Source organism: Palaemon carinicauda, chromosome 6 (genome assembly GCF_036898095.1).
Source record: "Palaemon carinicauda isolate YSFRI2023 chromosome 6, ASM3689809v2, whole genome shotgun sequence".
In the NCBI taxonomy this organism is placed as follows: Eukaryota; Metazoa; Arthropoda; class Malacostraca; order Decapoda; family Palaemonidae; genus Palaemon; species Palaemon carinicauda.
This window is the reverse complement of record NC_090730.1, coordinates 12824537-12842130: the sequence shown is the minus strand read 5'-3', so window position 1 is coordinate 12842130 and position 17594 is coordinate 12824537. Positions and strand designations below refer to the sequence as shown.

Sequence of the window (17594 nt, the reverse complement as noted above, 5' to 3'; positions counted from 1 at the left end):
CGAAAGGCTTCTTAGCCTTCCGGACAACCCAAAAACAACAATAAAAACATTTCAAGAGAAAGATTAAAAAGGGTTATGGAATTAGGGAATTGTAGTGGTTGAGCCCTCACCCACTACTGCACTCGCTGCTACGAATGGTCCCAGAGTGTAGCAGTTCTCGTAAAGAGACTGGACATCCTTAAGATAAAAAGACGCGAACACTGACTTGCTTTTCCAATAGGTTGCGTCGATTATACTTCGCAGAGATCTATTTTGTTTAAAGGCCACGGAAGTTGCGACAGCTCTAACTTCGTGTGTCCTTACCTTCAGCAAAGCTTGGTCTTCCTCATTCAGATGGGAATGAGCTTCTCGTATTAACAGTCTGATAAAATAGGATAAAGCATTCTTTGACATAGGCAAAGATGGTTTCTTGACTGAACACCATAAAGCTTCAGACGGGCCTCGTAAAGGTTTAGTTCGTTTTAAATAGAACTTAAGAGCTCTTACAGGGCATAAGACTCTTTCTAGTTCATTTCCAACCATACGATAAGCTTGGAATATCGAACGATTTTGGCCAAGGTCGAGAAGGCAGCTCGTTTTTGGCTAGAAAACCAAGTTGTAGAGAACATGTAGCCGTTTCAGATGAGAATCCGATGTTCTTGCTGAAGGCATGAATCTCACTGACTCTTTTAGCCGTGGCTAAGCATACCAGGAAAAGAGTCTTTAAGGTGAGATCTTTCAGGGAGGCTGATTGTAGCGGCTCGAACCTGTCTGACATAAGGAATCTTAGTACCACGTCTAAATTCCAACCAGGTGTAACCAAACGACGCTCCTTCGTGGTCTCAAAAGACTTAAGGAGGTCCTGTAGATCTTTATTGTTGGAAAGATCTAAGCCTCTGTGACGGAAGACTGATGCCAACATGCTTCTGTAACCCTTGATAGTGGGAGCTGAAAGAGATCGTTCTTTCCTCAGATATAAGAGGAAGTCAGCTATTTGAGTTACAGAGGTACTGGTCGAGGATACGGATACTGACTTGCACCAGTTTCGGAAGATTTCCCACTTCGATTGGTAGACTCTAAGGGTGGATGTTCTCCTTGCTCTAGCAATCGCTCTGGCTGCCTCCTTCGAAAAGCCTCTAGCTCTCGAGAGTCTTTCGATAGTCTGAAGGCAGTCAGACGAAGAGCGTGGAGGCCTTGGTGTACCTTCTTTACGTGTGGCTGACGTAGAAGGTCCACCCTTAGGGGAAGTGTTCTGGGAACGTCTACTAGCCATCGAAGTACCTCGGTGAACCATTCTCTCGCGGGCCAGAGGGGAGCAACTAGCGTCAACCTTGTCCCTTCGTGAGAGGCGAACTTCTGCAGTACCTTGTTGACAATCTTGAACGGAGGGAATGCATATAGATCTAGATGTGACCAATCTAGGAGAAAGGCATCTATATGAACTGCTGCTGGGTCCGGGATTGGTGAGCAAAATATTGGGAGCCTCTTGGTCATCGAGGTTGCGAAGAGATCTATGGTTGGCTGGCCCCAGGTGGCCCAAAGTCTCTTGCATACATCCTTGTGGAGGGTCCATTCTGTTGGAATTATTTGTCCCTTCCGACTGAGACAATCTGCCATGACATTCAAGTTGCCTTGGATGAACCTCGTTACTAGTGATATGTTTAGACCTTTTGACCAGGTGAGGAGGTCCCTTGCGATCTCGTACAACGTCAGAGAGTAGGTCCCTCCTTGCTTGGAGATGTACGCCAAAGCCGTGGTGTTGTCCGAGTTCACCTCCACCACTTTGCCTTGAAGGAGAGACCTGAAGCTTTTCCAGGCCAGACGTACTGCCAGTAGCTCCTTGCAGTTGAAATGCATTGTCCTTTGACTCGAGTTCCATATTCCCGAGCATTCCCGACCGTCTAATGTCGCACCCCAGCCTACGTCCGATGCGTCCGAGAAGAGAACGTGGTTGGGAGTCTGAACAGCCAGGGGAAGACCCTCTCTTAGGTTGATATTGTCCTTTCACCAAGTCAGACAAGACTTTATCTTTTCGGAAACCGGGATCGAGACCGCTTCTAGCGTCTTGTCCTTTTTCCAGTGAAAAGCTAGATGGTATTGAAGAGGACGGAGGTGTAGTCTTCCTAGTGACACAAATTGATCCACGGATGACAGCGTCCCTACCAGACTCATCCACAGCCTGACTGAGCAGCGTTCCTTCTTCAGCATCTTCTGGATGGATAGCAGGGCTGGGGGCTGATCGTCTTGTTGTTCAGCAACGTCCTCATCAGAGGGTTCCTCATCCGAAACTGATGAGGAAACGGCAACGGAGTGGGCAACGTCTGGCTCGCTGAATCCGGTCGCACTGGTGGATGCGTGACGGAGCCGGACGCAATATCATGGAACTGCTGCACAGTCTGTGAACTGTCAACAACCATGGGTGCGCGAGGAAGCACAGCATCAACCCGAGACTGTCTAGACCGTCTGGGTTGTGCAGTCAACACCCTACCGGGTTGCTGAGGTTGACGCACTGCGTCAAAACAAGTCACCTCTGCTGGTTGTTGAACGTCCTGAACGTCAACAACCACCTCCGAGCGTCGCTTAACGTCAACGTGCGGCTGGCAACCCACACTGGGTCGCATCGGTGGAGGAACCACCTCAACTGGCAGACGCGAGTAGGTTACCTCAGCGTCAACAGGGCGCACAACCGACCGGTTGGAAGGTTGTTGGCCAGAAGGTGCTTCTCCGCATTTAAGTCCTCTATCAAGGACGCAAGCTTGGACTGCATGTCTTGCAGCAAAGCCCATTTAGGGTCTACGGGAGCAGGTGTGGCAACAGACGGGGTTAGCGACTGAGGCGGAACCGTTTACCATCCCTGAAAGCCTTGTTATGCGTGACATAATAGTACAGCAAAACTTCAAAGGCTCGACAACAGCTGTGAAGTTGACCTGTAAACAACTTGGAGCGTCTCCTGGCTAGGCGCCAGGGAGAGTCTACCAGAATTGAGAAGTCTATCTGGGCAAAGGCATGAACTCCCAAGCCGAGAACTTCTCTCGTGTCATATCAGACTCTCGCTCTATAAACCAGTTTAAAAGAAGGGAAAGCAAAGGCTGTATCCCCCAAACTCCTCCTGGTGAAAAACCAGTCGCCTAGCCAACGTAACGCTCTCTAGGAGAGCGAGAGAGCACTAGCTTAAAAACAACGGCTTCGAAGTAGCTAGGCCTAGTGTAAGCTCTGACGTTTAGGCGAACGAGGAGCAGCAGTTACAAAAAGATCCGGACGAAGATCCTTAAAAAAATCATCATGATTTAATTAAAGTCCATAGGAGGCTAAGCAGCTTTAGGCTCCTCTCCATCTGACAGAGTCCTCAAGGGAATATCAGTAGGAGGGAGAACAGCAACTTCCTCATCTACAGGAACCTTGTCCGATAAAAGCTGAGTCTCTCACTGGTGCATTAGTAGCGGACCAGAACGCAACGTCATGTAACTGCTTGACAGTCTGTGAACTGTCAACCACAACAGGTGCGTGAGGACGCACAGCGTCCACTCGAGACTGCTTTGACTGCCTAGACTGAGCAGTCAAAACAACTCTAGAATGCGGAGGTTGACGCACAGCGTCAAAACAAGTCAACTCCGATTGTTAGTGAACGTGTTGAACGTCAACAGGAGCATCAGCCAGTGGCCTAACGTCCAAATGCGGCTGAAAAACCACACGAGACCACATCGAGTGTGGTTCTAAACAACCTGACTGACGTGACTAAGCTACGCCAACGTCAACAGTAAGCACAAAGGAACGTTAGGTTGGCTGAAAGCCAGGATATCGATGAGATAAACGGCTAGACTCAACGGACTAATCGGCAGAATAGTCTTCCATAAGGGAGGCAAGCATATACTGCATGTTTTGCCATACAACCCCTTAAGGATCAACGGAAATGGTTGGGGTAATAGACGAGGGTAACGTCTGTGACCGCAACACTTTGCCTACAAAAAAAAGACTCGGAGTCTGTGTTACGCTTTTGTTAGGCGGCGAGCAGTTATCCGATGACTGCATAGGGTCAGAGCTGTCCTAATGGCTGTAACCAGGACGCTGGACCTGTCCTGAAAGGACTGACTTTCGCTTAAGGGCTTCGAAACCTTGTGACAGGTTTCTTATGCGAAAAGCCTACGGATGGCGAGGAGAAACAACGTCTCTCTCGTCTTATGGTAGGGGAGATCTTGGTAAGATACACCCGATACCATAGAGGGAAAACGTCTGTTCGTTGGTCAAGGCCTCTCGAACCCATAAGTCGTTTGACATTACTTCTCCCCTGGGCTTGGGAGCATGTAAGAGGTCCCGGACTAGGTGAACGACAGGCACGAACAGACGAACCCTCGGACGCAACACTGTAACACTTTGCGCCTCGGACGCAACACTGTAACACTTTGCGCATATCACTTTATCACTTCGATTTTCTGTTTTGCACTTATTTCTACCTGAAACACGCAATTCTACCCCTCATTAAAAGGTAGTAATTGCGAAATTAGTCGTATAATGCAAGCTCATAATACCAGCAAAAAACAGAAAACATATTTTAAGATAAAAAGAAAAATCAGTGGCTGGGAAAGAGACTAAACACTAGTTCATATAACTACGTTTTCAATCTCTCACCGCACATAGCCTGGGGACGAGAATAAAAACCTAAAAACGTTTTATCCTTCCTCCCCGTACAGCGACTAGGGACGTGAGTAACACGAGAACAACGTTACCCGCTTGAACGGAACGTTTTCTCTCCTCTCTCTCCCTCCGTCTCTATCTCTCTCTCTCTTTCTCTCTTGATTTCGCACCTAAGAGAAGAGCCCAATTATATATCGTCAAAAAAACATGTTATTTGACTAAAGGAAAAAACTGAAAGGTTTTTCAAATAAAAAATTCCTTTAAATTAGAATTTAAAACATTTAAGCTAAGAAAGAATGAACAAAACGTCAGAATCGATTTACTCTTACTGCAAAGTGAAACCGTGATACACTCTCTCTCTATCGTAACGATAGAGCGCATGTTGAACGTCCTGAACGTCAACAACTGCGTAGCATAAAAAACTAAACGTTAGTTCATCTTTGAAAACAGTACGAAGACTATCAAAGAAATTCTTTCATAAAAAATTACATTTAAAAAGTTTTAAATCCTTAGCTCTTTAAAAGCTAAAGACGATATAAAGGGCTCAACGTTGATTAACTTCGGTTTCCAAGTTAGGACCGCCTACTCTCAGGAAAGGTCTATATAAACAAAGCATTAAATTTTTTTTTTTTTTTTTTTTTTTTTTTATAAAAAATGGAAAGTTAATCGAAGAGGCCTAATAAAGGCAGAGAGATATAAAATATATAGAGGAAAATCTATAACGTGATAAGATAAATACTAAAAGCCTAAACACACTTCCGTCTAAGGGAAGGGTCGGCCATTTAAAAGTGAAAGAAAGTCCATACTCTCTTTGTCACTATAATTAAATCTATCCAAAACGAGTTCAAGTTTTAAGATGAAGATAAAACACCTGCATAGCGAAAGCTCAAAACTAGAATAGTGTACTTCACCAAATAGTTGTGAAAACAAATCCAGTTAGCAACAGCGAATTAGTAGGTCTTGCAGGTAGCCCGACAGAGAGAAAATTGAGTTCTTTGTTTACAATGAGTACTGGGTATCTGAACGACAGATGGCGCTGTTGAGTACACCCCCTACCTGTGTAGCGATCGCTGGCGAATTTTTCCGTAGAGTTTTTCTGTCGAGCAACAGAGTTGCAGCTATTATAATCACCGGCTAAGTTAAATATTGAAAAATAACGGGATGAAATAAGTGATCCAGCCATGAGAATAATATCAGTAACCTTTCATTTTCAAAATGAATGCTTACAGAGAGGCTTTGTAGACTTCTCATTCTATTAAAAATTTAGACTATAAGAAATCTTTAAAATGTTACATACTTACTTTTACAATAGCAGCCTCAACTGAACAGTCTGGGCTGTCATAGGCATCCAGTGTTCCAGCAGTTAAATATGCCATAGACTCCATGGCATAAATGCAAACCGCCATACGACCAATCTTTTCCTTAATAAGGCCAAATTCGGTTAAGCTAAGCCCAAACTGTTTTCGAGTTGAAGCATGCTCTAATGCCCAACACATCACTTTCCTCAAGATACCTGTAAATTGAGAAAATATTCTCTAAATTACTGGAAATAATTCATATCTTGAAAGCTCATGCAAAAAATACCTAATGATAGAGTAAGGAAAAAAAATTGTACAGTGATACCTCGGTAGTCGAACGACTCTATACTCGAACAATTCGGAGTTCGACCAAAATTTTCGAGAAATTTTTGCTGCGGTGCTCGACCAAAAATTCGGTACTCGACCAGCCGAACACGTGACGACCGCATGGGCTTTGTGATGATCGCGCCATCTCGGCCACTCTCGCTTGTTCGGGAAGCATCAGTTCTCTCGAGAGCGTCACTCAGACAACGCGCGATCAGCATTCGTTGTGATTTAGTGATTTTCAGTGCTTTTAATTGCTTTTTTAGCTTTCATAATGAGTCCCAAGAAAGTAATGAGTGTTAAGGGGAAGGAGAAGAGGAAAACAGTGCGAACAACGATCGAGTTGAAGAAGGAAATTATAGCGAAATATGAGAATGGTGTACGAGTGTCCGATTTAGCGGTAGAATACGGAATGGCGAAGTCGACCATTTCTACGTTTTTAAAGCATAAAGAAATGATTAAGAAGGCGAATGTTGCAACGGGAGTTACGGCGGTAACTAAGCAAAGGCCACAAGTGATTGAGGAGATGGAAAAGTTGCTTTTAATATTTATTAAAGAAAAACAGTTGGCCGGGGAAAGTGTTAGTGAAGCGTTCATTTGTGAAAAAGCGTTGCATATCTATGAAGAATTAGTGAAGAAAAGTCCGAGTACCAGTGAAAGTGATTCATTTACATTTAAAGCGAGCAGGGGTTGGTTTGAAAAGTTTCGTAATAGAACAGGTATTCGTAATAGAACAGGTATTCATCATTTTCGAAGAATACTGCAGAGGAGGAAGAAACAATTAACAATAGACCAGTTTTTCACAAAAGAAAAGAAAGCTGCTACATCAAAGCCTGTTTCTCCTCCAAAGAAGAGACAAAGAAGAGAAGAAACCCCTGAAATAGATCTGCCCACCCTTTCATTGGAGAGAGAAACAACTCCTGAAGGAGAACTACCCCGCCACATCATGGAAGGGGACTCTCCTTCCAAGCAGTAACCTCCCCCTTCCATCCTCTCCACATCCATCCCTGTATGCCATCGAACCGCTGCTCAAAGGTATGTTCACTACAGTACAGAAAATGGTTTAAAATTGTTTTATTTTAGTACAGTAAATGGTTTAAAATTGTTTTATAGGATTTTCTGACCAATTTCATACACATTTAGATAATTATTGTTGTTTAGGTACACGTTTTATTAATATTTTGGGCCTGTTCGAGTGCTTGGGAATGGAATAGAATATATACCATTATTTCTTATGGGGAAAAAAAATTCGGTACTCGAACAAATCGGAGGTCGAACACGGATCTCGAACGGATTATGGTCGAGTACCGAGGTATCACTGTATCTCTAAATACTAAAAATATACAGGATGAATTACAGTCAGGCCTACAGTATGTTTTGTGGATTTCATCTTTGCCATTCTAATCATGCACGTTTACATCCGCATAGTATTTCTAATAAAATTTTAAATCTTGGCGGATTTTCCCAGCGTCATCTCGGTTAGGATTGCCATGAAGTACAACGTTCTAGTTTCACCACTACTCTTTCTTTTTTACCTTTTCTATTGTACTGTATACTGTATATTAAAGTTGTAATAACATAATAGTATCCAGAGTAGAATTGATAATACTAACAACAGTAATAAATATGGCAGTAAAATTGTAATGAAAAACAAATACAAAAATAACTTTAATAGCTTTATAGCTAAGACATTTAAACTATTCAGTGAAAAACCCATTCCCCTGCAATTCTAAAAATGAAGATTAGAAGAAGCTTATACACACAATACAGTATATTTTAAGTAATATTTTATAATGTAAAATGCATCATGAAAAAGGACAAAATTGAAAGTAATTTGTATTTTTCCTAACTATATAAACCTTGAACTCTTTACATTGGATATATTTAAATCCTGTGAGACATCATCAAAGAGATGTAGCTGGGGGGAGAGTGACTGCTCCCCGCACTCTAGTTTTGGGGTGTTTGAATGTGCGTGGATGTAGTACGATAGAGAGTAAAAGATGTGAGATTGGAAGTATGTTTAGAAGTAGAAGGATGGATGTATTGGCCTTGTGTGAGACAAAGATGAAAGGAAAGGGTGAAGTGATGTTTGGTGAAATGTCTGGTAGAGTGTCTGGTATTGAAAGGGGAAGAGCGAGAGAGGGTGTGGCTTTATTGCTGAGTGAATGGATGACAGGTAAAGTAGTGGAATGGAAGTAGATATCATCTAGGTTAATGTGGGTAAGGGTTAGGTTGGGTAGGGAATGTTGGGCGTTTGTCAGTGCGTATGGGCCAGGTAATGAGAAAAGTGAAGAAGAGCGGAATGAGTTCTGGAATGAATTAACTAGGTGTGTAGAAGGACTGGGTAGAAGGAATTATGTAGTTGTCATGGGTGACTTAAATGCTAGAGTGGGCGCTGGAGAGGTAGGTGTCATTGGGAAGTATGGCGTACCAGGTGAAAATGAGAGTGGTGAGAGACTGGTAGATATGTGTGTTGAGCAAGAGATGGTGATAAATAATAGCTTTTTCAAAAAGAAAGATAAAAATAAGTATACATGGGTAAGAGTGGCAAATGAAAGAGTAGTAGAAAGGGCATTAATGGATTATGTGTTGATAACTAAAAGAATGTTTGGAAGATTGAAAGACGTACACGTGTTTAGGGGTATGGCTAACGGTATGTCTGATCATTTTTTGGTGGAAGGAAAATTAGTTGTAGCAAAAGAGTGGGGGAATAGAGTAGGTGGATGTAAAAGGGAGCTAGTGAGGGTTGAAGAGCTAATAAAACCGGGGGTAAAAAGTAAATATCAGGAAAGGTTGAAAATGGCATATGACGAGGTGAGAGTAAGAGAAACTGGTAATTTAGAGGAGGAGTGGAAGTTAGTAAAAGAAAATTTTGTTGGGATTGCAAGTGATGTATGTGGCAAGAAGGTTGTTGGAGGCAGCATGAGGAAGGGCAGTGAATGGTGGAATGAAGGAGTGAAGGTAAAAGTGGAAGAGAAAAAGAGGGCTTTTGGAGAATGGCTGCAGAGTAATAGTATAAAGTATGAAAAATATAGAGAGAAAAAGGTGGAAGTAAAGCGCAAGGTACGTGAGGCAAAGAGGGCAGCTGACCTGAGGTGGGATCAGGGACTGGGTCAGTCATATGAAGAGAATAAGAAGAAGTTTTGGAAAGAAGTGAAGAGAGTAAGGAAGGCTGGCGCAAGAATTGAAGAGACAGTGAAAAATGGAAATGGAAGGTTGTTAAAAGGAGAGGAGGCAAGGAAAAGGTGGGCGGAATATTTTGAAAGTTTGCTGAATGTTGAGGATAATAGGGAGGCAGATATAATTGCTGTTCCAGGTGTTGAGGTGTCAGTGATGGGAGATGAGAATGAGAGAGATTACAATAGAGGAAGTGAGGAGAGCACTAGATGAAACGAGAGTAGGAAAAGCATCTGGTATGGATGGTGTGAAAGCTGAGATGTTGAAGGAAGGGGGTGTGACTGTACTTGAATGGTTGGTGAGATTGTTTAATATGTGTTTTGTGTTGTCAATGGTACCAGTAGATTGGGTTTGTGCATGTATTGTACCACTATATAAGGGTAAGGGAGATGTGCATGAGTGTTGTAATTCAAGAGGTATTAGTTTGTTGAGTGTAGTTGGAAAAGTGTATGGTAGAGTAATGATTAATAGGATTAAGGATAAAACAGAGAATGCAATCTTGGAAGTACAGGGTGGTTTTAGAAGAGGTAGGGGTTGTATGAATCAGATTTTTACAGTTAGGCAGATATGCGAGAAATATTTAGCAAAAGGTAAGGTGGTGTGTGTTGCGTTTATGGATCTGGAGAAAGCATATGATAGAGTTGATAGGGAAGCAATGTGGAATGTGATGAGGTTATATGGAGTTGGTGGAAGGTTGTTGCAAGCAGTGAAAAGTTTCTACAAAGGTAGTAAAGCGTGTGTTAGAATAGGAAATGAAGTGAGCGATTGGTTTCCGGTGAGAGTGGGGCTGAGATAGGGATGTGTGATGTCGCCGTGGTTGTTTAACTTGTATGTTGATGGAGTGGTGAGAGAGGTGAATGCTCAAGTGCTTGGACGAGGATTAAAACTGGTAGACGAGAATGATCATGAATGGGAGGTAAATCAGTTGTTGTTTGCGGATGATACTGTACTGGTAGCAGACACAGAAGAGAAGCTTGACCGACTAGTGACAGAATTTGGAAGGGTGTGTGAGAGAAGGAAGTTGAGAGTTAATGTGGGTAAGAGTAAGGTTATGAGATGTACGAGAAGGGAAGGTGGTGCAAGGTTGAATGTCATGTTGAATGGAGAGTTACTTGAGGAGGTGGATCAGTTTAAGTACTTGGGGTCTGTTGTTGCAGCAAATGGTGGAGTGGAAGCAGATGTACGTCAGAGAGTGAATGAAGGTTGCAAAGTGTTGGGGGCAGTTAAGGGAGTAGTAAAAAATAGAGGGTTGGGCATGAATGTAAAGAGAGTTCTGTATGAGAAAGTGATTGTACCAACTGTGATGTATGGATCGGAGTTGTGGGGAATGAAAGTGATGGAGAGACAGAAACTGAATGTGTTTGAGATGAAGTGTCTAAGGAGTATGGCTGGTGTATCTCGAGTAGATAGGGTTAGGAACGAAGTGGTGATGGTGAGAACGGGTGTAAGAAATGAGTTAGCGGCTAGAGTGGATATGAATGTGTTGAGGTGGTTTGGCCATGTTGAGAGAATGGAAAATGGCTGTCTGCTAAAGAAGGTGATGAATGCAAGAGTTGATGGGAGAAGTACAAGAGGAAGGCCAAGGTTTGGGTGGATGGATGGTGTGAAGAAAGCTCTGGGTGATAGTAGGATAGATGTGAGAGAGGCAAGAGAGCGTGCTAGAAATAGGAATGAATGGCGAGCGATTGTGACGCAGTTCCGGTAGGCCCTGCTGCTTCCTCCGGTGCCTTAGATGACCGCGGAGGTAGCAGCAGTAGGGGATTCAGCATTATGAAGCTTCATCTGTGGTGGATAATGTGGGAGGTTGGGCTGTGGCACCCTAGCAGTACCAGCTGAACTCGGCTGAGTCCCTGGTTAGGCTGGAGGAACGTAGAGAGTAGAGGTCCCCCTTTTTTTGTTTTGTTTCATTGTTGATGTCGGCTACCCCTTTGGTATATGTATGTATGTATGTATATTTTTTGGCAAAAGCTGAAACTAACCATAAAAGTTTTAGCGAGGTATAACTGCCCACCCATAGTTAGCAGAGGGTATTTCAGGCACCAGGCTCACACACACACTAGTGATATGACGTTACTTTTTTAAAGCAGGCAGAACTTTCTGGGGGATAGGTGATGGTGGGTCAAGTGTGAGTAAAGAGCTCAAGGTTTGTATAATTAGGAAAAATACAAATTACTTTCAAATTTGTCATTGGTTCCAACACCTAACACAAACCCTTTAGCTCTTTACTATGGGGGCTCACCCTTAGGAGAGTGGAAGTCCTCCCTGATATAAAAACCTGAGATTGTGACAGTGCTTTGTTGCACCCTAACACCTCATTAGGTCTTGAATGTGTGAGAGCGTCACACCCTGGGCAATGCCGTGTGATGTGCATTGTGACCTGACTAGGTAAGGATTCTTAGAGTATTAAACTCCACTAACTTGAAGGGATATAGTTTTTACCTGCAGACGGAAGAGGCCCGCTTGCAGAGTTCCTAAGCCAGATTTAGTCTTAGCAACGAACTCAGGGATGAAGTCAAGGGTTACTGGCCTCCTTCTCCTTGAATGGGCGACATCGTAGGAAAGACCATGCAACTCTCTGACTCTTTGCAGACGCCAGTACAAGAAGGAAGACCCTCTTAAGTGTCAAGTCGCGTTCTGATGACTAACACAATGGCTCATGAGGTGCTCTTTTCAGGCTTCATAGTACAGTACTTGAACTACATTCCTAGGGGGTGGTCTGACTTCCAGTTGACGGCAAGTACGCTCAAAATTCCATATGCGGAGGGACATTTCCGACAAGGAGGAGATGTTAACTCCGTTCATTCTAACGGCAAGGCTCAAGGCTTAGCAGTAATCTTTCACCGCCAAGACCGAGCAGAGTTTTCCCTCCCAAAGATATAACAAGAATTCTGCTATCACTGTGATATTGGTGTCAAGAGGATTGATACATCTTCCACAACGCCAACAAAAAAAAGATTGCCCCCACTGCCAATTAGATGGCGGAAGACTGCTCCCGGAGATATCCAAACATCCTTTTCGTCACTGTTTTCAAAAAGCCTCTTGACGAGAGGAGATCCTGGATAACCTCCAGGCGTGAAGACACAGCGAAGCCACTGCCTTGTGGCAAATCTTTACATGTGGTTATTTGAATAGATCTGGAAGGGGAGGAAGCTCCCTCAGCACTTCTGTGAGCAGATGTAGAAGGCCTGGAAACCATTCTGCATGTTGCCACATTGGAGATATGAAGGTCATTGACAGATCTTATGATGTTCTTACTTTGTTCAGAAGCCTCCTTACTAGACAGAAGGGAAAAGGGGGTATGAGTAGACATCGAGACTATCCCAGTGACGTGGGAAGGCACCTTGCCAAAAGGCCTGGGGATCTGGTACTGGTGAGCAGTATACCGGAAGCTTCCGGTTGAGGGACATCGCCAGGGATGAAACGGACTGATTAGGCTACTGAGTTATCTTCCGTCCATCTTTGGATTTCTACAGCTAGAGGACATACTTGCTGTGAAAAGGTACCTCCTTACTTGTTTACGTGCGCCACTACTGTGGTATTGTCGCTTATCAGCACCATGGAATGTCCTAAAAGCTGGTGGAATTACCTGAGAGCCAGAAAGGCTGCTCTCATTTCCAGATTTATGTGGCATTGCTGCTTGGACTCGAACCTCAGTCCATGTGCTGCAACAGATGAGGCCCCCACCAAACCAGGTCTCTTTTTTACTCCAGCCCTACCAGAAATTGACGGTTCAGAGTCACTGTGCTGAGACCAAAATATTTTCAGCTGGCACTGGAGAAAGAATGCGAAGATGGCCATTGGGAACAAGATGCTCCAAGGAGGTCAAGTGCCCCTACAGGCAAGGCCACCAATGTCATGGTAGCCATTCTTGCATCAGAAAGGGGTGAGCTGCCCGCTTTGTCTCTATTCTGCTTTTGAATGGAAAGACTTTACCTAGCTGGGTGTTTATTTGTATCCTATTCTTTACATATTCTCCTCTGCCTCATATACCTGACAACACTGAGATTACCAAACAATTCTTCTTACTGCACTGTAATTGTTCAGTGGCCACTTTCCTCTTTGTAAGGGTAGAAGAGGCTCTTTAGCTATAATAAGCAGATCTTCTAGGAGAAGGAAACTCCAAAATCAAACCATTGTTCTCTAATCTTAGGTAGGGCCATAGCCTCTGTACCATGGTCTTCCACTGTCTTGGGCTAGAGTTCTCATGCTTAAGGGTACACTTGGGCACGCTGTTCTGTTTTGTTTCTCTTTCTCTTGTTTTGCTAAAGTTTTTATAGTTTATATAGATGTTTGTTTTAATGTTGTTGCTCTTAAAATATTTTATTTTTCTTCGTTTCCTTTCCTCACTAAGCTGTTTTCCCTGTTGGAGCCCCTGGGCTTGTAGCATCCTGCTTTTCTAACTAGGGTTGTAGCTTAGCAAATAATAATAATAATAATATACAGTACTAGTTTCTGAGATTGTTCCAGAGAGGGCTTCTTGTGGTGTACAAAGATCCCCAGATCGGAGCAAAACTCGAGAAGCCTGTCTCGATGTAAGAGAAGGGTCTCTACCAAGACTGCTAGAATCAGCCAACCATCTAGGTATTGTAATAGAGGAACACCAAGGGGCTGTGGACAGGCCAAAGCATAGCACCTTGAACTGGTATATTCTTTTGTTCAGGATGAACCTTAGTGTACTAGTCAGCAACTGCTCTTGTCTGTACGCCGAAGCAATACAAACAAAGGGTGGAAGAGCTGAAACAAAGGTTGTTCTAGCTGAGGGCACAAGAAGCTCTAGTGAATCAACTACTGCAGTCTCAAGTAGGAAGACCATAGTCAACCCCTGCAGAAGCAGGTGTGCACTCTTACTGTGTAGAATTTCCAAAAGCCATTCACCTAAGCGCAAGGGTGGCGCCACTTCACTAGGGGAAGCAACAGTGTCCTCTGAACTTAAAAGTTGTCTGGGGGTCAATTGGCCACCACTCTTACACGATCATCCTCCAGAGGAGACCAACCGAGCAGAGTCAAAGGGGAGGGAACAAGATGCCGGAATAAAAAGTCGGGACTTCTCCGCCTTCGAGGAAGACCCAGAAGAAGAATCCCTTTAGGACTACTTCTTCTGTCTCCTACCGAATGGCATCCACTGGAAGGATGGCCCCTCTTGACATTCACCACAAGGAGACTCCTACAAGCATAGATGACCTCTGGATGTAGGACAACGGGCATGAGAATCAGTTTCCGCAGCCGACATGGAGGTCCCGCAATGGCGACCTTTCATGCTGGGAGAAATCTGCATCATAGCAAAACCTCCTGAAATGCAAGCACTCCTGAAAAGAAAAAGAATGTGTTAAAGCCAGTTTTTGGATTTGAAAGAATATGGGTTAACGGGGAAGTATTAGCACGCCTACTCCCAACTGAGCCAAAGTAAAAAGTGACATCATATCACCAGTGTGCTTGTGAGCAGGGTGGCTGGTATACCACCCCCCCAACTAGCGACGGGCAGTTATACCTCACTAAAAGTTTCATGGCTAGTTTCAGCATTCGCTGAAATATACATCAATAGAGAAGAGCAAAAGGGTCTATATTCGTTGTTGGAATAAATTATAATTTCTAGAATTAAAATGGGGGAGGAACAAAAACAAGAAACTAAGACTTACCTGCACCGGAACTACCCATGGAGAAACGTCCGGAATTAAGGATATTCATGGCAACCTTAAAACCTCCACCAACTTCCCCAATTACATTTTCTACGGGAACTGGAGTGTTGTCGAAGTACACCTAAAAATAGAGGTTTCCTTTAGGTTCAAATATCACAAATAATTCTCCTTCCTAAAAAAGTTTGCCGTCAGTAAACAATAAAGCAATGGCTTACAGTATTTTTCAAATTCATATACCTGCTGTGTAGACCAAGAATTATCTTTTTTCATTAAACCACAATCTTGAAAAGTTCCCCTTTAATCAAATGATGCATTTCAAAAGCCTAGAAAAGGTTATAGTTAAGATTTTTCCGGGATGCCGGCATTTTACATTCTCTCCTAACTAGAATTCATCAACCTGATTACAAAATTATTTCTCCCTCATGTAAACAATATTATATTCTAAGCAAGTAGCTTAAAAAACTGCATCCAACACCCTTTAATTTCTTATACATACTGTACTTTAGTGAACTGTTATTGATTTAATTTCATTAAAATTTTGTTCACAGAACAAATAAATACAATGTAGAGTTTATACAGAGAAAGTAAGCACATTAGATTGGATTTATATATCTGGGCCATAAAGGCAGGCACTGGACCCTGGGAGATCATTCATACTGTAGTGCAACTAGGGGTAAACCCCAAATTTCCAGTATGAACAAGAAGTAAGGGTTATGAGACTGGAGAATAAAGATAAGAGTTGAAGGGTAAAAAGTGAGTCCTGAAAGGGTGCTGCAGTGATCTTTGAGTACTGCTTATAATACATTGCTTGAGGTGCACTGACGACAGCACTAACTGCCCTAAGGGGAAACTACCACATTAAATAGCAACTCGACCTAATCATGTTCTATTAATAACAAACTTAGCTTATACAGAAAATATTACGAAACAGATTTTAATCGTCATGCGATAAATTCCTTAAAATGTTAAGAACAGTTTGCATATTCCAGAGAGAAATATATTGCCAACCTGTGCTTATAAAAGCACACTTAACCCAAACCACAACAGATTAACAAAATGCAGCAAATACTTTCTTTATAGCATATGGGAATAGCTAAAAGACATTACAAAGCCTGAAAGCGACAAGTTTACTGAATTCTGTGTCTGATGCTGGGAACCTCTTCCTTGTATAAAGAACCCAATAACCATTAAAATTTTACAAGATAAATAGCAGATATTAAAAATAGCATAATTACAGAAGTACTGTAACATACCTCACAAGTGTTTGATCCCCTAATACCCATCTTATCTTCAGGTGGGCCATTCGTTACTCCACCAAAAGCCCGTTCAACAATGAAAGCAGTGATCTTGTCTCTCACTTTACCATCATATTCTTTCACCTGAAATAAATTAATGCATATAAAAAGCTGTTCAGCACCACCAACAAATATAACAAGTATTAATAGAACAACTGATTCACATTTCTATTGTCATAAGACTTGTTCTTCAGTGAAAGATAAAGTACGGGTGGGAGAAACCAAATGGAAGGGATCATTCACAATCAAATGCAATTTGGGCCTAAAAAACGTAGCCATAACCCATCAGTGTATAGTATAGCATTGAACACACTATGCATTATCCCAATACAGATATACAGGTATCACTGCCCTAGATCTTTCATTTACAAGCAAATTTCTCACTTTGAAAAAATATGTCATACAGTATTCAACATGCAGTATAACCATCACTGAATACTCAACATTAAGATATACCATAATTGATTAAAGAATTTTTTTCATCAATAAAGTGTTATTTGCAAATGAATAAGCATATGTAATTTTGTTTAGAAAACCAGTTATTACCATACCTCAGTTCTAGCAAAGACAGTCATCATTTGTGCCGTGCCACCATTTGAAATCCATATTTTTCCACCATTCAAATAGAAAGTCTTCCCATCCTCTGACAATGTTGCACGAGTCTGGATGGATCCAGCATCAGAGCCACTCGAGGGCTCAGTAAGACAGAAAGCAGCCGTCCATTCACCGCTAGCCAATCTCGGTAAATATTTCTCTTTCTGTTCATCTGTACCATACAACAGGATTCCCTGAAAACACAAAGTCAATAATCTTAGTAAATCTAGTCATGACACTTTATAAAATATTCCTTAATAATATTCATTAACAGTAAACTTAAATATATTAATAATGAGGACTTTCATCTGTAAAATCACATATTTTTTAAGTAATTTGTATTTTTCCTAAATATAAAAACCAGAGTCCTATAATAGGAATATGTTTTCAGCGTAGCAAGAACTCTGCTGTAGAAACTTAACGAGGTGTAGGTAGTTATTGATAGGTGGTGGGGAAGGACTGTCACCTCGTCAGAACACTGAGCAGCCACTTTAACATTCACCTAGGATTTGTGGGGTGGTTGAGACAGGAAGTATGATTTAAATAACTCAGGTATATAGTTATGAAAAAAAAAAAAATTCGAAATTTATGATTTGTTCTAACACATACATAAATCCTTGTCCTTTAATAGGAGACTTATCCTATGGAGGGAGGAGGGA

General features: G+C 42.4%; 1 protein-coding gene and 1 pseudogene across 1 annotated transcript in view; both read right to left on the bottom strand.

Moving 5' to 3' along the window:
* LOC137642869 (uncharacterized) overlaps window positions 1-17594 on the bottom strand; it is a 443369-nt pseudogene that overhangs the window by 267447 nt on the left and 158328 nt on the right.
* The window catches only part of LOC137642427 (complex I assembly factor ACAD9, mitochondrial-like), a 108008-nt gene that overhangs the window by 40057 nt on the left and 50357 nt on the right, over window positions 1-17594 (bottom strand). Inside the window, exons 5-8 of the mRNA XM_068374974.1 lie at window positions 16893-17129; window positions 16300-16425; window positions 15047-15167; window positions 5913-6124 (exon numbers count right to left, since the gene is read on the bottom strand). Coding sequence (XP_068231075.1) covers window positions 5913-6124; window positions 15047-15167; window positions 16300-16425; window positions 16893-17129 — 696 coding nt within the window. The remainder of the gene's footprint in view (window positions 1-5912; window positions 6125-15046; window positions 15168-16299; window positions 16426-16892; window positions 17130-17594) is intronic.